Genomic DNA, 23,163 nt, shown 5'->3' on the forward strand with positions numbered 1-23,163 from the left:
TTCTGAACGCGGTGACGTAAAACCCGTACGTCAGGACTATAAATGGGGCAGTGGCCAATAGCTTTCATATCTTTATTTATTCTGAGCATGCGTGGCACTTTGTCCATCGGATTTGTGTACACACGATCGGAATTTCTGACAACGGATTTTGTTGTCGGAAAATTTTATATCCTGCTCTCAAACTTTGTGTGTCGGAAAATCCGATGGAAAATGTGTGATGGAGCCCACACACGGTCGGAATTTCTGACAACAAGGTCCTATCACACATTTTCCGTCGGAAAATCCGACCGTGTGTACGGGGCATTAGGGTGTTAATTGAAATGTTTTTCACTGTATTTATTATTGGGTTGCGTACATTATGCATTTTCAAAGAAACAACATTTATCACTTGACTTTAAGGCAGGCCATATATTTTGCAATTTTTTTTCCTTCAACCCTTGGAAAATTGCTTGCTTCCTCTTTTAAAGCAGTCAGTGTTGATGGAGGAATCCCTCCTGCAGTGCTATTGTGTTCTGCTGGCAGGGAGTGCAGTGAGTCTTCACCACCAACAGCATACAATCATCACTGAAGACAGCTACAGCATATCCACCAGCAGTGATCGCAAGAAAAAAACAGACAGGCTGGTTGTACTGAAGTTTATCAATCGACTTCAGTACAACCAGCCTGTCATGGGTAGATCTAATTTCGATCTGTCTATGGCCGGCTTAAGTCTCACAGAGTGTTAAAGCATATTGTCTTTGTTTTGTAGCCCTGTCTGAAGAGCCTCAAGAGGCAGCAAGAGATGAGACTCCTGCAAAAATGGAGCTTGGCAAAAAAGACGTTGGACCCAAACCAGCAGAAACAGAGCTTGGCAAGAAGCTTAAAACATTTGCACTCAAACCAGAAAAATGGGTGCCGCATTTCCAGCAACTCCTAGGAGTGGAAAACACAGAGGCCTTGCAGTATCTGGGTACCGAGGACTACCTTAAGCTTGAAAAGAACATAGAACATTCTTGGGAAAAACAAGCACTACAGAAGCTTTTGAATATAGAAGATCCTCAGATCACCCAGAAGAAATTACTGGATGAACAGGTTGAACAGAAGAAAGAAATCCAAGACAAAGCCAAGAGAGAGCTAAAAGAAAAACAAGACAAAGCTAAGCAAGAACTTTCAGAAAACCAAGACAAAGCCAAGAAAGCACTAGAGGATATAAAAAAATCGAATAAAGAAGCCAAAACTTTGACTGCTAACACTGCTAAGTCAACAACTGAGAGCTTCCAGATGCACAAAGATAAATCTGTAAAATCCTCCAAACCGTTAGAAGAAATGATTGAAAAATCGCACAAAGAGCTGACTGTGACAGGGGGATCACCTTCCAATGCTACTAACCTATCAGATGCAGATGTTTTATACCAGGCATCAGGTGGCCTTGCTTTGGAAGGAATTTACATGACCAAGAGGCAGGAGGATGTTCTAATGAAACGGGAAAGACTTCTCGATGTTCCAAGTGGCATTGCTCTCGCTGGTCCTCTGCAGCAACCTGTGCTTAAGCAGAAAGAGTTCTCATCCTCTGATGAAGAATCAATGTTCCAACACTCAATGGAGAAGTTGGGTTTCAGTATTACTACTGCAGCTAAAGGTGGCTTCTGGGGGTTCCAAGCTGAGGCCAGTTTTGGCTACAGCTCAACCAATATGTCAGAGAAAAAGAGAGAGTTTCACACAGAACATGCCTATATCTCTACAACAAAATACAGCTACATTCCACTGGCCTCCTGCTATATTCCGAAAGAGAAGCTCCACCTCTCTACAGCAGCCCTGGAAGAACTAAAATCAATTGAGCAACTTTTGGATTATTGTGATAAGGTAGAAAAAGCTTCCGTGAAGGAACGATATAAAAAGTTCTTCAGCTGTTTTGGCTCTCATGCTAATCAAGGGCCACTTCATTTTGGAGGAATATATTGGTGGACGGCTTCATCCCGGGGGTTTAAACAGGAGATGCTGGAAAAAGTTAAAGAGGAAACTACAAGGGCTGTAAATGCTTCAGTGCATGTAAGTTATTCTGGTCTATGGTCAGCATCAGCTGGTATTGATGTCGCAAAAACTGACACAAAACAATCCTCTTCCAAACATGAGACTAAAAAGTTTGAGAAAAACATTGAACTTTCTGTAACAAAAACTGGAGGACCCCCAACAGTGGACTCTCCAAATGACTGGAAATCAGGTCTTCAAGCCAACAATAGGACCTGGAGTGTGATCGATCGAGGTACCCATCTCATTCCAGTCTGGGATATAATACTGTCTAGCCACAAAGAGGATTTTAAAAACGTGTATCAAGTAGCAAAAGATCTAAAAAACATATATGCATCTGCTACTGGTCTACACCACAATTTGCCAATTGGTGAAAATGTTTCCACCGCTGTTAATGAAGCCAATTCCTTTTTTTCACAACTGCTATCTTGGGAGGTTCATCCAACACAGCAACAATTAAAGAGGTTGATTGATTTTAGACAGTATCTCAATGAAAAGACTGGGAACTACAATGTCTGGTTAAATGTTTGCCTCCCTCATGAAGAATTAAGAGGTTTCTTAGGAAGAGTTCAAGAATTTTACAGTCAAAGCTCCAGAGAAGATGAATCTGTTATTCGTTGCATGCTGAAATGTCTTCTTCAAAACATTGCATGTTCAAGTGTCAATGAAGATTCATATGCACCTCTTATAAATTGGATTTACCAGTCTAAGAAAGAGCAACGCCTTCTTGATGTCTCTGATTTTTCAGCTCTAATTGAATTGATGTCCCAGGCTAAAGAAGACCTACAAGTTAATTCAACTGATGATGGTGATGAGGAAATTCAAGAAGCAACAACTAAACTTTCAGTTATTATCAATTCTTATCTTCAATCCTTCTTAAAAACATTGAGACGCATGGAACAAAAAGAAGAGGAGCTTTTGGTGGTTTGTGCTGCAAGCTGTGTGGGATACTCATTGCAGAATCATTATTTCCAGCAGGGTCTTGGGTGGCAAGAGGTCACCTTCTTGGTTGAAAAGATGCAGTATTTAATCAACGAATATAGGAATCTCAAGGACATCAAAGCATATAGAGGGCAAGCCTTTATATTGGCAGAAGGACTAACACTGGGTGACGAGGACAGTAGGCACAGGTCTACTACAGAAAAGAAGGAATTTCTCCAATTCATGTTGGAGAAGATAGGAAGTACTCTGGAACCAGAGATAATGACTGTTCTACAAAAGCATAGTGAACCTTTTGATTTGCAGTATTTAATTGCTGACTTGAACCATTTACGCTTGGGTACTTCTGAAGCCATTCGCAACGATACTACAGAAAGCCTTGTAAACACATTAAAAACAATAATTGTATCAACTACTGAATCTGAAGACCAACCAACCATTACCACTGTAGAAACTACTACTGACAATCAAAATGTTCACAGTTTCATGGAAATGTTGGGCCTGGGGCAATATTACCCTAAAGGATTAAATAGAAGAAACTTTCATGTAGTTCACAAATCTCTTCAGATTCATCCAGAAAAGGAGAATGAGCTCCCTCGGCAGTTTATGCAGATGCTGATGGGTTTAGATTATCGCTTTAGGTACCTTGTATGCAAAAATACTGATGTTAGCAATGATAAAAATGTAAAGAACCCTGAAGATGACATTAGCACGTTTGACACAGTTGATGACCTATTTGATTTCTGTTCCAAAGAAGAGACACATGTGGTTCAAACTGAGACAAAGGATATACATCCCATGGACCTATTGTTGGCCATCTTCCACTGTTCAGATGACATGACGAGGCAGTATATTTTTACCAAAATGTCCATGTGCCAGTTTGCATTGCCACTTATAGTTCCAAGGCCTTATGATTCCATGATTGAAATACCTCTGTGGGCTTTCAGACAGGTCTATAAGAGTATTTTGGACACTGATGTATCAGACGTTGTGAAGCATAAAGAAAAAACGATCTGTCAAAGTGATTTTCCAGTTGTCTGTTTCACTCGGTTTGGAACAGCTCCATTTTCAAAATCCCAGATCCTGAACAATCTGCTGAGTAAGCACAAACATGATGTATTCTTTCATAGGAACTGTGAAGGCAGTGTGAAAAATCGCATTTTGGTTGATGGACTTGCTGAGATCTTCTGGTTTTGCCCAAGTGGGAAGGACACAGACCAGTTTAAAAAATTCACTGCCTTTGTTAACCTCCATGGCGATGCCTTTACATATGCCAAACAATCTTCAGTTTTACAAGAGATTTCTTCAGTAAATGTAATTCTTTTCTCAAGATCTGATAAAAAAGAACAAGGTAGTGAATTGTTAAAAAAACTAAAAGAGAAACCACTGATCATTCTCTCCCCAGACAAAGAGTCTTCTATGAATGTGTACACAGAAAGCAAACAGGTGATAATTGGCCTAAAAAACCAAAATGAAGCAAAAGTCTTGAAGGAACTAACTGATTCTCTTTGTCGTTTGTTGGCTTTGTATTCTAAGCCTTGCAGCCTTGAACGTTGTGCTGAAATAGGTCGACAGCATGGGTTCCTAGTGGATGAAGACGGCAAGGAATGCACAGAGGGCAAATCCCAGGCTAAGATGATTATGTCTCTTTTAAAACAAAAAGATCTTCTGAAGGCCAAGAACGAACTCTTACCCCTTTCAGGTCAGCTCTGGCATTCCTGGTGCAAAAAAGACAAAGAGCTGACTCGACTACAGAACAAGATGAATCAAAGCATTGAGCAACACTCCAGCAAAATTGAGATGGAAAAACAGTTAATCAGGAAGAAACAGATAGAAAACGCAAGTCAAAATGAATTCATGAAAACCTTCATCTCTCAGTTGAGATCTCCTTCAAAAACAACCAAAGTGTTCTTCTTACAGTGGCTAAAAATCTACATTGATGACTTGTCCTGTGACTGTGTGATGGATCTACGGAATAAATACAACGAACTATGGAGTCAACTTCAATCAGAACAAATAGAGGCCAAAGATTTGAAGAATGCAGTACAGGAAACCTTGGAGTCTCTCTCAAATCAGATGAATGCCTGTATGTTTGGTCTTGAGCATGTCCTTAGAGAAGTTGGACAGACTTATGAAGCTCTCTATGACTTGCAATATAAAGATGACTGCTTCTATGAGCTGCCTAAAATTGCTGCTGAAATGATGATTGCTGGATACCCTATTGAGCTGATGGATGGTGATGCTTGCTATGTGCCCTTGAAATGGATAAAAGCTGTTCTAGGAGAATTAAACAAAATCATAGGAGTTAAGAAATTATTTGTACTATCTGTACTTGGAGTTCAAAGTTCGGGAAAATCAACTCTGCTCAACACCATGTTTGGTCTACAGTTTGCTGTCAGTGCTGGGAGATGTACCCGAGGAGCTTTTATGCAGCTTGTTGAAATTGCAGATGAGCTCAGGAAAGACTTGGGCATTGATTACATCCTGGTTATTGATACTGAAGGCCTGAGAGCCATGGAACTATCCAGCAAAGTAACCTTGAATCATGACAATGAACTAGCAACGTTTGTTATAGGCGTGGGCAACATGACATTAATCAACGTCTTTGGTGAAAATCCTTCTGAAATCAAAGATATTCTCCAAATTGCTGTCCAGGCATTTCTTAGAATGAAACGGGTAAAGCTCTCCTCAAGTTGCCTCTTTGTTCATCAAAATGTTGGAGACTTAACTGCTAGGGATAAAAATATGGAAGGACGTCATAACCTTCAGATGGAATTAGACAAAATGACGGCTCTCGCAGCTGAACAAGAACAGTGTAATATTCAGCGATTCAGTGAGGTCATCAGATTTGATGCAAAAACACACATTTATTATTTTGCTCATTTGTGGGAAGGAAACCCTCCAATGGCCCCACCCAACCCGTGCTATAGCGAGGATGCTGAAAAAGTCAAAGATATTATACTTAGTAAGCAAAAAGATTCCCACGGCATTCTGAACATCTCAGAACTCATTGTCCGTATAGAGGACCTTTGGTCAGCTCTGAGAAATGAGAACTTTGTGTTTAGTTTTAAAAATACCTTGGAGATTTCTGCCTACAGCAAGGTGGAACACAGATACAGAAATCTAACATGGCAGCTGAGACGGAGTTTTCTTGAACTCCAAACAAGACTGAACAACAAAATTAAGAAGGGTGAGATACATATCAGCCAAAATGCTGTGGAGGAAGAGGTGACAAAAACATTTGACTCTATTAAAGAAGAATTTGAAATATTTTTCAGTGAAGATAAGGACAAAGAGATACTAATCCAGTGGAAAGCCAACACTGAAAACAGGTTAAAGTGTCTATATACAGAGCTTGTAGAAGAAACCACAAGACAAGCAATGGAACACATCAATCTGAAAAAGGGTCAGAGAAAAGTGAAGCAGAGGCAGACGGGATATGAGGAAGAATTATTTACTAAAAGTAAACAGCTGGCACTTGATATTAAAGATGAAGGTCTAGATGAATCCCAACTAAGTGACCACTTCAACATACTGTGGCAAGAATGGGTTGCTGAAATAAATGCCACTACCCCACATACAGAAAAACCTAACATTATTGCTGAAGCAGAGGATGTCCTGTTGGGGTATTTCAGGCATGAACGTAGTATGAATGATAAACTTAACACTTTCAGTAGATGGACATCATTCTCCATTGACTTGTCAAACCATGCTGTCGGTAAAAAACAATATAAGATACTACACCATAAACCAGATGATTCTGATAGGAAACAAATCATGATAGTGTTCAATAACCTTGTTGTAGACATTTGTGATTACCTGGAGAAAAAAAGGAAAGAACGGGTAGATTATAATCAAGCATACTTTCATGAGATAATTAATAAAGTATCTGACTCTGTAAGCAGCATAAATTCTGATGCATCAAGGAAATTTACAGTGACCAACTTATTCAAGTTTGATGTGTCCTTGCATCTCTTTGGGTTGGCAGTGCCAAAGTTTGAATCCATGCATGAGGCATTTCAGAGAGCCAACAATCCTGTTGTAACTCTTGAGAACAACCGTGAAGAGTTTTTCAATTGTTTCAAAATTTCTTGCCAAGGTGCTGCCTCCATCAAAACCTTTTCTGACTTCCTGTGTGCGAAGATTGTGGAAGCTATGCGTTCAGCATTGTATGATAGAACAACTCTGGCGATTGTCGATGAGATGACCTGTAACTTTCCAACCTTTAGTGGTAACCGTTCCAAACTGGAAAATGACATCTTAATAGACTTAGCTGAGCAGGAAGACTTTGAAAAATACAGGGAATATATCCACTTCCCTAAGAGGTATTTCAAAAGCTTTATTGAGAAATGCGTTCATGATTACTGTCTGGGCAAGAATCCTCAAAGAATGAAGAATTTCTTGCAGATCAGTCTTGATTATTTCCGCAAAAAAATTCTCGAGAGCATCATTGAATCCACCAAATTTAAGAATAAAAGCAGTGATATGTCTAACTGGCTTGATGTCTTCTACGAACGAATTGAGGATCTTGTAAGTTTTTCGAGAGCAGATCTGAAGAGCATTGAGCACCAGGAGATCCAGGACATCCAGTTCTTTCAGGAAGTCATGTGTACTGCTTGGGATACTGCCATTGAGAATTTTCAAAAAGGATTAGCAACAATTAATTTTGACTCTTTTGAGAAGAAGCCTCATGAAATACTTATTGAGCAGCTCTGTGGCTGCTGGGAACAGTGCCCATTCTGCAGAGCAATATGCACCAATACAATCCCTGGCCATGATGGAGATCACTCTGTGGCTTTCCACCGTTCCCAGGCAATTAATGGCATGCCATGGGTGAATTCAAATGAATTTGTCACAGAGATATGTTCAAGCCTTGTTAGCTCAGATTCCTGCCTGGTCGTAGACAGCTTAACTCAAATTCCTTACAAACATTACAGAAAAATTGGCCCTAATTATGCCAACTGGAGCATCACCCCGGACACATCTTCTCAGCTGTACTGGAAGTGGTATGTGTGCAAATTCCGTACAAATTTGCAAGATGACTATGGCTTGAAGTTTGAAAACAGAGGAGAAATTCCGTGCCAGTGGGAAAGTATCAAAAAAGAAGATGTAATTGCCAGCTTGAGGGACCTTTAAAGTGTATCTATTGGCAAAATTGTTTTGGATGGAGCAGGTTATGATTGGAACCCCCGTCAATGTTATCTTTTTGGTATGAGTGTGTCCTGTTTGGGATATCCAGGTGTTCAGGAGACACAACAGGAAGCAAGAGAAAACCTATCCAAAGTGTCGGGGTGTCTCCCCTTTAGACACCAAGATATACATCTTCATTTAAAGATTTTCCCTCTCCTGTTCTGGTGACATCTGTAATGTTTTGGATCTCCTATAATTTCCTGTTGTGGTGACAGAGGTTCTAACTGTCCTCTACCAAAACAAAAAACAATTATAGATAGACTTTAAGGCTGGGTTCACACCATCGCTGCATCCCACTCACAGCAGGGGTCCGGTGCGTCTTGGTTCACCGTTTCAGGTCCGATTTCATCCTGAATTTTGGGCTGAATTCGGACCTGAAACAGACCAAAAACGCACGGCGTTCTTGTGCAAAATGCACCGGACTTATTGCAGGGATATGTGAACCGGCTCCATAGAAAGCCGGTCAAAATCTCCTGTTATTGCGAATTGGATGCGGGAAACCTGCATCCAATTCATAGTGTAATTCCAGCCTAAAAGGCAACTGTAGCCATAATACAGGTTGTCATTCAATCTTCCTCCTCATTCCAGTTATCCTGTGTGTATAAGCATTGTGGCCCCTTTCATTCCTATGGGGGAGCCGTACTCATGGTGGCCTCCAGCATGGCTCTCCCGTAGGATTGAATTGGGTTGCAGTGCACATGCCCACTAACAAGAATAACCAACGGATACATTTTCTGAGGATCACATGCTCGGCAGGGCCAAACAAATGGGCTGCACTTGTGGGCAGTGGACAGATTTATTGAAAGGCAACTTGTACTAAAAGGTACAGTTGAACTACACGGAATCTACCAAAAGCCAAACTAAACCTGAGTGGATTTATTCAATCTCAAGCAACTGTTCTAAAATGGTAAATTCTCACTATCATTATCCATGGAGGAACTCCTCTCAGATGTAGAAGAAGCTTTAAAGGGACACCAACATTCCAACCATTTCTATCCCAGAGTGGACCGTCTTCACCATAAAAAAAATCAAATATTATAATTTTTGGAGATAACGAGCAAGTTCAACAGCTGTGTGTCTACCTCATCTCACTTTCCTCTATGTTGACTATCCTTTACTGCCTTAACCATGCTTGCTACAATGCCATGTACCCCCCCCCCACCCCCAAGGATGCTGCCTATATATAATATGATTCTTGATCACACCCCAAGCTCTCATAGCTCTCAGTGATTACATGGGGAAGGAGAACACATGGAAGCTAGACATGTGCACAGCCAAAAAATTTGTTCATTTTCGTTTTCGTTTCATTCGTTTATTTTGTTTTTCGTTTTTCAGGTCATTCGTTATGATCGCGATTCGTAAATTCGTTCATTCGTAAATTCGTAAATGCGTTCGTTCGTAAATTCGAACATTCGTTCATTCGTACATTTTTACATTTGTTCATTTGTAAATTCATACATTCGTAAATTCGTAAAATCATACATTTGTAAATTAGAAAATTCGGAAATTTGTAAATTCGAAGTTTGAAAATCCAAAAACCCGAAAATTCAAAAATCTGAAATAGTAACTAACTATTAAATTATAGGTATTGTAATTTCCTTACAAATTTGACTGTCAGTGAACGTAACAAATACGAATTTATCCGAAGTTACGAATTATCCAAAACGAATGCTGCATCTAAACAAATGGAACGGAACAAATTAATAATAAATAATAATAATAAAACGTTGTTGTTATTATTATTATTGTTATTTATTATTATTAATTCATTACGTTCCATTCCATTTTTTCGGATCATTCATAACTTTGGATAAATTTCTATGTGTTACGTTCACTAACAGCCAAATTTTAAAGGAAATTACAATACCTATAATTTAAAAGTTACTAGTAATTACTAATAGTTAAGTTATTATTAGTTAACTATTATTTCAGATTTCCGAATTTTCGAATGTACAAATTTACAAATTTACGAATTCACTAATTTACTAATGTACGAATGCCCGAATTTACGAATGTCCAATTTTATCGAATTTACGAATATTCGGAAAAAAATCATTAAACAAGTTTTCGTTAATTCGGACATTCCCGAATTAACGAATTTGTCGAAATTCGTTAAAAAACGAAACGAATTGCACATGCCTAATGGAAGCCTCATCTTGCTGTGAAATTTAAAGAAATGAGACAAAATATTATATTCTTACCCATTTGTCTTGGAAGATACATGCATGCAAAGAATATTAATAAAACTATGCTAAGCATTATATCATGAATATGCTTTATTTTTTCCTAAAGTTTTGTTGTATACATTTATTATGACTTAAGTAAACCTGTATATAGTCACATTAGGGTTGATTACTAAAAATGGAGAGTGCAAAATCGAGTGCAGCGATGCATAGTAGTCAATCCACTTCAAACCTTAAGCTTGTTCAATTAAGCTTTGAGAAAAAAAACCCGAAAGCTGATTGGTTTCTATGCAGAGCTGCAACAGAGTTTGCATTCTTCATTTTTAGTAAATCAACCCCATTGGTTGGTAGTTGTGAAAGTGTCTGAATTATGGAAACTTGCTCCATGAAAATTTTCAGAGAATGGTCCATAAAAAATGGCACATACAGTGCCTTGAAAAAGTATTCACACCCCTTGAAATTTTCCACATTTTGTCAGGTTACAACCAAAAACGTAAATGTATTTTATTGGGATTTTATGTGTTAGACCAACACACAGTGGCACATAAAATTGTGAAGTGGAAGGAAAACGATAAATAGTTTTGAACACTTTTTAGAAATAAATATGTGAAAAGTGTGGGGTGCATTTGTATTCAGCCCCCTTTACTCTGATACCCCTAACTAAAATCTAGTGGAACCAATTGCCTTCAGAAGTCACCTAATTAATAAATAGAGTCCACCTGTGTGTAATTTTAATCTCAGTATAAATACAGCTGTTCTGTGAAGCCCTCAGAGGTTTGTTAGAGAACCTTAGTGAGCAAACAGCATCATGAAGGCCAAGGAACACACCAGACAGGTCAGGGATTAAGTTGTGGTGAAATTATAAGCAGGGTTAGGGTATAAAAAAAAATCCCAAGCTTTGAACATCTCACTGAGCACTGTTCAATCCATCATCCAAAAATGGAAAGAGTATGGCACAACTGCAAACCTACCAAGACATGGCCGTCCACCTAAATTGACAGGCATTAATCAGAGAAGCAGCCAAGAGGCCCATGGTAACTCTGGAGGAGCTGCAGAGATCCACAGCTCAGGTGGGAGAATCTGTCCACAGGAGAACTATTAGTCGTGTTCTCCACAAATCTGGCCTTTTATGGAAGAGTGGCAAGAAGAAAGCCATTGTTGAAAGAAAGCCGTAAAAAGACCCGTTTGCAGTTTGCGAGAAACCATGTGGGGAACACAGCAAACATGTGCTCTGGTCAGATGAGACCACAATTTAACTTTTTGGCCTAAAAGCAAAACGCTGTGTGTGGTGGAAAACTAATGCCCCGTACACACGGTCGGACATTGATCGGACATTCCGACAACAAAATCCTAGGATTTTTTCCGACGGATGTTGGCTCAAACTTTTTGTTTTGCATACACACGGTCGCACAAAGTTGTCGGAAAATCCGATCGTTCTGAACGCGGTGACGTAAAACACGTACGTCGGGACTATAAACGGGGCAGTAGCCAATAGCTTTCATCTCTTAATTTATTCTGAGCATGCGTGGCACTTTGTGCGTCGGATTTGTGTACACACGATCGGAATTTCTGACAACGGATTTTGTTGTTGGGAAATTTTATAGCAAACTCTCAAACTTTGTGTGTCGGAAATTCCGATGGAAAATGTGTGATGGAGCCCACACACGGTCGGAATTTTCGACAACAAGGTCCTATCACACATTTTCCGTCAGAAAGTCCGACCGTGTGTACGGGGCATAACACAGCACATCACCCTGAACACACCATCCCCACCGTGAAACATGGTGGTGGCAGACAGGGCCGTCTTTAATATGGTTTGGACCCTGGGCAAACATTTTTGTTTGGCCCCCCCAATGCAATTTTGCTCTTCCCGCCAACATCTCAAAAAACACACACATTGAATTATCGAAAAAAAAACTTGAATAATGTAAACAAAGAACTGGTCCACAAACAAGTCCTTAGCTAGATTTGTAACAGTACATACTTGCCAACTGTAGTAACACTTATATGTTAATATCTTAACAGCTTGCCGACCAGCCGCCGTCCTACTGCGGCAGGTCAGCACGATCCCGCGAACCGTTGTAGCTGTACGTCGGCTTGCGGAATTGGGATAGCAGGCCCGCGCCGCCAGAGGTGCGGGGGTGCTGATGTTCGTGGCCGACGGTCGCGATGACCGTCAGCCATGAGCGATCGCGAGCACGAGGGACAGAACACGGAAGTTGTGTGTGTGTGTGTGTGTGTGTGTGTAAACACACAAATCCCTGTTCTGTTCTGTGAGGAGGATTAGCTAGGAACCACAATCTGTCACTTCCTCTAGTCAGTTCCCTCCCCCTACAGTTAGGCTCGGTTCACACTGGGGCGACTTGGGATCCGACTTGTACATCCTCAAGTCGCCCCAAGTCGCTCCAGAAATAGTTTCAATGGGAGTTAACGCTAGCGTCTTAATAGACACTACTGAAGTCGCTCCGACTTCAGAGCGTACTCCCTGTACTACTTTGATCCGACTTTGATCCGACTTCAGCCTATTGACTATCATTGAAGTCGGATCGCCGTCTCGCATGATCCGACTTCGGCATGCGACTTGTGCTCAAATGATCTTGAGGGGAACTCCGCGCCAAATTTTAAATAAAAATCCGGCATGGGTTGCCCTTGGGTCTGGTATGGACCTTGAGGAGAACCCCCTACGCCGAAAAAACGGCATGGGGGGTCCCCCCCAATCCATACCAGACCCTTATCCGAGCACGCAGCCCGGCCGGACAGGAATGGGGGTGGGGACGAGCGAGCGCCCCCCCCCCCTCCTGAACCGTACCAGGCCGCATGCCCTCAACATGGGGGGTTTGGTGCCTTGGGGGAGGGGGGCGCGCTGCGGCCCCCCCACCCCAAAGCACCTTGTCCCCATGTTGATGAGGACAAGGGCCTCTTCCCGACAACCCTGGCCGTTGGTTGTCGGGGTCTGCGGGCGGGGGGCTTATCGGAATCTGGGAGCCCCCTTTAATAAGGGGGCCCCCAGATCCCGGCCCCCCACCCTATGTGAATAGGTATGGGGTACATGGTACCCCTACCCATTCACCTAGGGAAAAAAGCGTCAATAAAAAACACAGTACACAGGTATTTAAAATAATTTATTAGGCAGCTCCGGGATCTTCTTCCGACTCAGGGGGTCTCTCCGGCGTCTTCTCCCAGTGTCCGCATCTTCTGCCGGCTCCACCGCTATCTTCTGGCGCTCTTTTGCCAGCGGTGGTCCGGACCTCTGGATCATCTTCTTCCCTCCTCTCTTCCAGAGATGTTGACACGACGCTCTCCCCAGCCAGAATGGTTTCTGTGCGCTCTGCAAGGGACTTATATAGGCGGTGACCCCGCCCCCTTATGCCGTCACAGTCCCTGGGCATGCTGGGTCTGTGACGTTTTAGGAGGCGTGGTCACCGGGTGATGACCACGCCCCCTTATGACGGCACAGCCCCAGCATGCCCTGGGACAGTGACCTCATAAGGGGGCGGGGTCACCGCCTATATAAGTCCGTTGCGGAGCGTTCAGAGACCATTCCAGCTGGAGAGAGCGTCGTGTCAACATCTCTGGAAGAAAAGAAGAAGGCAGAAGTCCGGACCACCGCTAGCAATTGAGCTGCAGAAGATAGCGGAGGAGCCGGCAGAAGATGCGGACACCGGGAGGAGACGGCGGAGAGACCCCCGAAGTCGGAAGAGGACCCCCGAAGTCGGAAGAAGATCCCGGAGCTGCCTAATAAATTATTTTAAAAAACCTGTGTACTGTTTGTTTTATTGACGCTTTTTTCCCCTAGGTGAATGGGTAGGGGTACCATGTACCCCATACTCATTCACATAGGGTGGGGGGCCGGGATCTGGGGGCCCCCTTATTAAAGGGGGCTCCCAGATTCCGATAAGCCCCCCGCCCGCAGACCCCGACAACCAACGGCCAGGGTTGTCGGGAAGAGGCCCTTGTCCTCATCAACATGGGGACAAGGTGCTTTGGGGTGGGGGGGCCGCAGCGCGCCCCCCTCCCCCAAGGCACCAACCCCCCCATGTTGAGGGCATGCGGCCTGGTACGGTTCAGGAGGGGGGGGCGCTCGCTCGTCCCCATTCCTGTCCGGCCGGGCTGCGTGCTCGGATAAGGGTCTGGTATGGATTGGGGGGACCCCCCACGCCGTCCTTTCGGCGTAGGGGGGTTCCCCTCAAGATCCATACCGGACCCAAGGGCCTGGTATGCCCCTGGGGGGGGAACCCATGCCGGATTTTTATTTAAAATTTGGCGCGGAGTTCCCCCTAAAGATTCATAACACATAACACAGTGGCGGGGATCCAAGTCGGATCCCCGTTCATTGAAAGTCGGATCCACAAGTCGGGTTGAAGTCGCGTTGCAAAGTCGCATTGAAGTCGTGTTGCCCCTGTGTGAATCGAGTCTTAGAATCACCTCCCAGGGAACACAACCCCTTGATCGCCCTGTAGTGAATATTCAGTCAGAATAAGTTGTGCATTTTTAAGGACAGGTTTCCCGCACAATAATTATCATTGAGTAATTTTTAACGAAGATATTTTTAAGATACAAAATCAATCTATATGACACAGTCTATGCTTGTGAAACTTATTCACGGAGACGTGTGGTCATACGAAATAGAAATTTATTGGTAAACAAACACAAATAATCACATGAAATTAAGATACCGATTGCGTTACATGAACGTCTTGAAAATCAATAAGAACACTTGCAAAAATGGGCGTACCGTCCCTTTGACCTAATACCACCATGATAACTTCTCGGTAGAATCAATAACCTTGTGAACTTGACAATTAAACAGAACGTCTGTATTTCACACGTGCAACTGTTACTTTGCTGCAGGTAAGTAAGTGGTTAAAATTGTGAAATAGACGTTTGTTTTGTCAATAAATGTGACAACTATGCAAAAAGAAAAATATAATGAAAAATTTGAATCTTTAGAGAAAAATCTACAAGGCGGTTATTGATTCGGGAGAATGATTATCAACTGTATAATATTCAATACATCAATATTTGAGAGAACATATCAATATTTGAGAGAACATACAAGATAAAATCAACATGACATAATTACCCATTCCAGGATGGCTACAGTTCCTATCGGCTGGTTACCAGAGTTAAGATGGCTGCCGTAGTTTCAAAATGGATACTCTTAAAGAGGATTTACTCCTTGTGACCTCTGAGTTCTAAGTATTAGGTGTTGAGCAATCTTCATGAATGTAAAGATATGTATTCATGCATGATGCATGAGTGTCAGTCTGGGAGTGTGTCTCCCAGTGTCCCCCCTCAGGGTGGATCCCTGAGCTCTCCCCCTGAGCTCTCTTCCTCTTCCTTGTGTCCTCTTTCTGCCATCTTACTTGCCTCTAAATACCATTTCAGATAATAAGACCATAAAATTATAATGGCTCTGCCCAAAAGGACGTGGCTCACTTCCCATTGGGTTAGGAGACTTAATTATTAACTTCCTCTGGAAATTTAGTGAGTTCAAACAATACCACCTTCAACCACCAGGTGTCTCACACATGTTTTGAGTCCATCCTTTTAAGTTAATACGTTCTATTTTCATACGGTGTATAATGGTAAGGATAAGTATATACCTTTAAATATTCTGGTAATCGGTCTAATGTAAAATACACTCAGTATAAGTTTGATTAATCACCATTACATAACTTGGTTTATATCTGTATCTCTATAAATGTATATCTGTAAAAACTGGTCTATCTAGGAAATACACACGTTGTTATATATATTCATCAATACTACATAAAAATGATTATCTATATGGATACCTGTATAACTTCTGGTATCTTCACTGAATATTCGTTTTTCTCTGCACAGGTTACAGTCTTCTATAGCTATAATCATAATCATATGTTTTTCCTAATACTAATTAGTTTCTTAAAACACTTCTACTTATACAATAACACTTTCATATATAAATTTCCCATATCAAAGTTGTTGGGTCCGCAGATGCCAACATTATAATGTCTCTGTGACCTACAATGTCATAGATAGTTTAAAATGACTTATAATAACCTTATAGATACTTTTAAAATATTTTTAACTGGTACAAAATTCAACTCTTTCTAACGTGTTGAGATGGACCTTGAACATTCCCACTGGGTGTTTAGAAATGACTTGTTTGTCTAAACCATCCTAAAAGTTCATACAATGAGTTTTGTTAGCCAAGGTGTTTAGCTATTTAAACAGTCCACCACTTGCACACAATAAGTTTAGCCAGGTGAGGCTATTCTCAATGTGAGAATTGTCCGTAAAATCTTGACTCCTATTTTCTTTTGTTTATTCACTAAGACCATGTAAATATCTCCTTGTTTTGTGACAAGAGCAGCCTTTGTTCCAACAGTTTCCTTTACAATACATGCTTGTAAAAGTCTTCAATATTTAAAGAAGCAGAAAAAGACTTGGTCAAACATGAGAACGTCCATTTTGTCCTAAAGGTCTCAAAAAGGGCAACAGTTCATCTGCTTTTTGAGGCCTAAGCATCTCTCATTTTTCTGCCAGGAAATATAAAATATATTTCTTCATGAATTCACAACAGCCCCCTAGTGCTAACCCCTTCACTGCCAGTGTCATTTTTACAGTAATCAATGCATTTTTATAGCACTGATCGCTGTATAAATGCCAATGGTCCCAAAAATGTGTCCGATGTGTCCGCCATAATGTCGCAGTCATGCTAAAAATCGCAGATCGCCGCCATTGCTAGTAAAAAAAAAATATAATAAAAATGCTATAAATCTATCCCCTATTTTGTAGACGATATAACTTTTGTGCAAACCAAACAATATACGCTTATTGCGATTTTTAAAATAATCGTTTAAAATATGTAGAAGAAAACATAACGGCCTAAACAAATGTAGCACTAACTCTCGGTGGAGCTGCTGGTTTAAGCAGGTCTGTTACCTTCACTTTGCTTCCCTCTGTTTTACCGGCACCGGGTCTAGGGGTTCCGTTGTGTTTACTTCTGGACGACACACGCACCAACACTGGAGTACGTTTTCAATGCTTTATTAAACAGACAAACTTTAGGAAGTAGCAGGAAAGAGGCGGAAAAGGAAACTTTCAGGAGAAACTCAAATATTTTCTTGTAGAATCTTAGCGCCAAATGTCCTGATAGAATTCAGATAATTAGGCGGAATGCGCTCCCCTCATGGGACACACTCTTTGCTCGTCTGGATAGGCCTCTCTCACCGGTCTAGCAGCCAGTATGCAGCACGAATCAAAAGTCTCTGCCACAGACTTGTTTGGGGGGTAAATCTTAACGATCCTCTGCCACAGGATGTATCAGATCTTCTGAAGTGGACAGTCAGTCACAGCGCCTAAACCTTTAAGCCGAACCGGCAACACTATGCTGTATAGTTACTTTCGGATACGTCCTCCAACCGAGTCACCAGGCCCCTCTATAGACCAGCACGCTGCGTGATCTCTCCAAGACGGGTCCTCCCCTGGGATCTCCTCGGCTGTCCAGCTTCGTCACACAGGACCGACAGCTCAGGACCATTCCTTGGCCGCGGTGGTAGGCCCCAGACAAGCCTCTGGAACCATCCCTGCGCCGCAGCATCGTGGGCCTCCCGATCGGAGGACCACGAGGTAGCTCCTTAACGCATACCTGTCGCCAGGAGGGCCAGCAGGTGGCTGTAAAAACGAACCCTAGAACATGGCGTCTGTCCCATAAATACCCTCTTCCCAGAATAACTCGGAGGACCACCTCCACCGAGCTTGTCTCCGAGACAGAGGAGCATCTATACACTTCGACACGTTGCCTTTCCAACACTGACCAGTGGCAACAGCGACACCCACCGGTCAGCACGGAAACACACACGTCAGCCATGCTGAAACAGAGGCGAACTTTTAACCTTCCTAACACACAATTTACTAAATTTACCTAACCTGCGGTAGATTGTAAATCTACCAGCGCTACACAAAAAAAATTATATACTCGAGTATAAGTCGAGATTTTCTGCCTTTTTTTTGGGCTGAAAGTGCCCCCCTCGACTAATACTCGAGTCACCGCCGTCTGTCTACATGATAAGTGTGTCATGCAGGCAGACGGCGGCCAGCGTGTGATATTACCATTCGGCGGCCAGTCCACTGTTCAAAAGCCGCGCCTCCTTGTCTGTGATAGGCAGAAAACTCCATTTCCCAGCAGTCAGTGTACAGCCTATCACGGATATTCTCTCATCCTCGTCCGTGGTATGAGGATGAGAGAATGTCTGTGATAGGCTGGCTGCCGAATGGTAATATCACAGGCTGATCAGTGCAGAGCGGCACACAGAGGATGGAGATCGCCACACGGAGGCATGCACAGGACACAGGTAGGCTGCACAGGACACATGCACAGGGACACATACACACATGTACAGGGACACATACACAGGACACAGGGACACATACACACATGTACAGGGACACATACACAGGACACAGGGACACATGCACACATACACAGGGACACATACACAGGACACAGGGACACATGCACATATACACAGGCAGACATGCACAGGACACAGAGACACATGCACAGGACACAGGGAAGGTATGCAGCTGCAGATGGGCATTGTTGACCCTCTTTTCCACTTACAGTAGCTGCTGCATTTCTCACCCTCATCTTATACTCGGATCGACCTATACTCGAGTATATACGGTAGCTTTTTTTTTTTTTTAAATGGGGATATTTATTACAACAAAAAGTACAAAATATTGTGTTTTTTTTTTTCAAAATTGTCGCTCTTTTTTTGTTTATAGCACAAAAAATAAAAACCACAGAGGCGATCAAATACCACCAAAAGAAAGTTCTATTTGTGGGGAAAAAAAGGACGTCAATTTTGTTTGGGTGCAGCATCGCACAACCACGCAATTGTCAGTTAAAGCGTCGCAGTGCCGAATCGCAAAAAATGGCCTGGTCATTCAGCAGCCAGATCTTCCGGGGCTGAAGTGGTTAATAACTTTCAGTAATAAAGTGCAAATCAACATAATGTTTTGTGTCTAAAACAAATAGACATGTTGTCTAGTAACACAAAAACAAATATTCATAAATAATAGAACAATTAACAACGCATAGCAATTAAATAAACAATATTAAAACTTACCACCCGTAGAATCCAAAATCAAACGTTCAAAACAAAGTGTGTATGCTCCACTCCAATTTAGAGAATAGGTAATCAGGTAGAAGAGTTACATAATATACTACACTAAATCTGGAAGCTATGTGCTTCTGTGATAAAACCACCCTTTCACCAGCTTTCGGTCCACAAAATACAGAAAAAAAAACAAAAAAAACAAAACAGGATTTTCCATATAGCAGCCTTATGGAAAATCCTGGTATGTTAACATTCCTATTAGGCAACAGCTGCTAGTATAGCAGACTATTAATTGTCAACCACTAATATAAAAGTGCAGATAACTTTTTACATAAAAAGTAAAGAAATGCTTTAATGCAAATTTATACCACCAATCTACGTGCTTTTTGAGCAGCAAATGTCTTTGTAATGTTGGTGAAGTCAAGACTGCAAAGTATATCTGACATTATAGACAGTTTGGTGAGACGACTTTGGCTCATGGTGGTGCGTTGTAGATTTTTGATCCGTTTCATTTTTGAAAAAGATCGTTCACCTGAACAGTTAGTGATCATTAAAGTGAGATACATTTTTAAAGCGATTTCCGTGTTGGGAAAGGTATCTTTTACATCCTTGTCAAAAATGGTATTGTACATAAATTGCTCTATGCTGATGTCATCATATGCTGTCATCTGGTTTTTTAATCGAGAAACAAAGAAATGAATGACTGAAACTGAATTATCTCGTCACTCGTTTCAATAATTTTTTTTTATTAAAGTTTTACAACACAATGAACAAAGGTCTCGACTTTACATTATGCAAAATACAACTTTTTCATGGAGCTATACATTCAACATTCTAGTATACGTGAGGAATCCTGCTCTTGTTGTATACATGGACTATTATCACCTCCTGATGTGAGCTATTATTTACTTGTTTAGATAAGTGTGGTTTATATACCTTTCTCACCTCAAAATCTTAGACTGTATATAATACCTCGGCTTCTATGGCCCGTTGCATATTTCCATTCCTAATCCCTAACTATTGTTCCGTCCGCTGGGACCAATCAGCCCCCCTTCTGACTCTTGGGGGGTCTTGGTTTATCTTGTCCAGCTAGTGTTTCCCTTCATGACCCAAGTAGACAAAGGTCTGTCAAAGGTGAGTGAAAACCGGAACGTTGTTACGTTGTTATTTATATGTTTATAAATCAAAAATTGAGACCTAGTAATTAAGAATTATTAAAAGAGGTGGGGGTAAAACAAGTGGAGAAAAAGTGCCAGATAGAAGGCAGAAAGGGAAAGTTAAAGAGGTAGGGAAAGGGGGGGGGGAGCTGTGGCTCCGTGCCCAGAAACCCATTTCTCGAGAATAGATCAAGTTCGTGAGTGTCCTAGGATCGTTTGTCAGATAGTTAATCCATGGATCCCATATTTTGTGAAACAATTTCATCTTATCTTGTACTAATTCTGTTAACCTTTAATTCAGCATAAGCCATGACATTTTGTGTTTAAGCTGTTCGAATGGCAGGGCTGCGGACCTCCAGTTCCTAGCTATAGTTATTTTAGCTGAGATAAATACAAATGCTAAAAGTCGTCTTTGGGATTTGGAGGCTTCCGCTATCCTACCTCCCAGTAGTGCATGTCTTGCTGATTTCATCAAGTTCATCTGGGTAAGGGTATAAAGAAAATTGTAGACCCTGATCCAGAATCTCCTGACCTTGGGGCATGTCCACCATATGTGATAGGTGGATCCTACTTGACCACATCCCCTGAAACATTTAGAGGTGGCACCAGCCACAAAAGCTGCCAGTCTAGCTGGTACCATATACCACCTCATTAAAACCTTGTAGTTAGCCTCTATGATGGAGGTATTAATGAGTGATTGAGAAGCTGTCTCCGATATTGCGTGCCACTCCTCAAGGTCGAGGGTTTCCTGAAAATCTTGTTCCCATTGGATCATATAGTTCAGTTTCGTTGAGACATACATCATTATTGTATATATTGCAGATATGTGACCTCTAATTTTTTCGTATTGTCTACATAAATGTTCCATGGGGGTCAATGTCACCAGATCACCCTTACGAGCTACTGTTTGAACATAGTGATGTATTTGGGTATATCTATACCGTTTTGCCGGTGGCATTTCATATTTTTCTATTAAAGATCGTTCGGATAGCATACCTTTGTGGTGCTGCAATTTTAATGGAATCAAAGTCCATCACTGAAAAGTTTATAAAGAACCCAAATAAATCACACACTTCACTGTAAGCTCCTAGTCGATGCTCCAGACACACTAAAAGTTTGTCAACACATGGAAGAAAGGCCTCAACATAAAAGGTCTCCTTGGGTGTTAAGTGTGCTTCTTCACTGTGTCCATAGTCAAGTGGCTGCTGACGGACATTCCGGCGTTGAAGTTGACGATGTTGCACAGTATATTCTTCAGTATCTGTGAGATGCTTGCCAGCTTCTTCAAATGCATCAAATTTAGTACATTGTTCATTCATATAATCTTTTAATGATTTAAAAAACGCCAATTGCTGAATTTAGGTTGAGTTGAATGGACTGCAAAGTTTTGCTGCTCCTGTTAAAGCGCTGTAAAACAGTGTTCCAGAATTCTGAAAAAATCCGGTCTCAAGTTTGTTGATCAAACAGTCCTTTTGCCATATTACAGGACTCTGACCTCTCTTCACAGTCAGCTGAAATTTCCAACAAAATCTCCATTATATTTTGATAGCCATGGACTAGTGCCCGATAAGCATCAGCACGACATGACCAAGGTGTGTCACTTGGCTTTTTCGGCATGGACACAGAGGGGTCTTTCTCATCAAGCTTGTCTTTAGGATTCTTGTAGCGCCTGGTTGAGCCAGTAAAGAATGCATACAGAGCTTGTATGAAATCAAAAAAACTTGACAGCCTCACTACACGAATTTGCAGCATCCTTTCCAACAAGGTTTAGCGAGTGTCCAAAACAAGGTATATACTTTGCATATTTATTCAGGTTAACAATTTTTGCTTGCATACCCTTGTAGTGACCAGACATGTTGCTTGCATTGTCATAACTCTGTCCACTGCATTCTTGTATGGAAAGTCCAACATTATTAAGGAATTTTAGGAGCGCATTCGTTATTTCTTCTCCTTTATGCCCCGTTGAGGGTAAGAAGGTTAGAAAATGCTCCACAGGTATCATAAAATAACTGTGAGCTGATCAGTATGGGAATAATCGTCAGATGAATCTACAGATACCAAGTAGTACTTTGCCTTTCTAACCGGGTTGTTGACATGTTTTAAAATCTTTTCCCCTGTAATCTTTATAAGTTCTTCACAGACATTTGCTGATAGATAACTTGTACATCCTTTGCCCTTGTTTGCCTTGATTTGGATGTGTTGTGCTAGGAAAGCTTCGTACTCCGACAGTAATTCCAAAATTCCAAGATAGTTGCCATTGTGTTTGGATCCAATAACTTGGTCATCTCCTCTAACAGCCAATCCTCTTTCGGCAAGAACAATGATGACACTAAGCAACCGAATTACTAGGTTTTGACCATAGCTTATCTGCTCTTCAATCTCTTGTTGCATTTTATGGTCAATCCGACCCTCCAGTTTAGAATATTTGGCTGTAGCAATCACAGCACGAATATGGTTTTGAGACTGCAAGTGGTGAGTCGGCTATAATTGAGGATTGGGTTGTGCCACATCCAATAATATAGAAAAGAAACAAAATCCCCTTGTGGTGGACTTTTAAGGCACAGAAATTGTTTGAGA

At 41.6% G+C, this 23,163-nt stretch overlaps 1 protein-coding gene across 3 annotated transcripts in view; it reads left to right on the top strand.

Annotated features, from left to right (window-relative positions):
- Positions 1–10,397, top strand: part of LOC141117297 (interferon-induced very large GTPase 1-like) — a 45,969-nt gene extending 35,572 nt beyond the window's left edge. For all 3 annotated transcript variants that reach the window (XM_073610077.1, XM_073610075.1, XM_073610076.1), the window contains exon 3: positions 749–10,397. In XM_073610077.1, coding sequence (XP_073466178.1) covers positions 749–8,082 — 7,334 coding nt within the window. In that variant the 3' untranslated portion in view covers positions 8,083–10,397. The remainder of the gene's footprint in view (positions 1–748) is intronic.
- Positions 10,398–23,163: the final 12,766 nt, after the last annotated feature.

This window comes from Aquarana catesbeiana, linkage group LG13 (assembly GCF_042186555.1).
Source record: "Aquarana catesbeiana isolate 2022-GZ linkage group LG13, ASM4218655v1, whole genome shotgun sequence".
Taxonomy (NCBI): domain Eukaryota; kingdom Metazoa; phylum Chordata; class Amphibia; order Anura; family Ranidae; genus Aquarana; species Aquarana catesbeiana.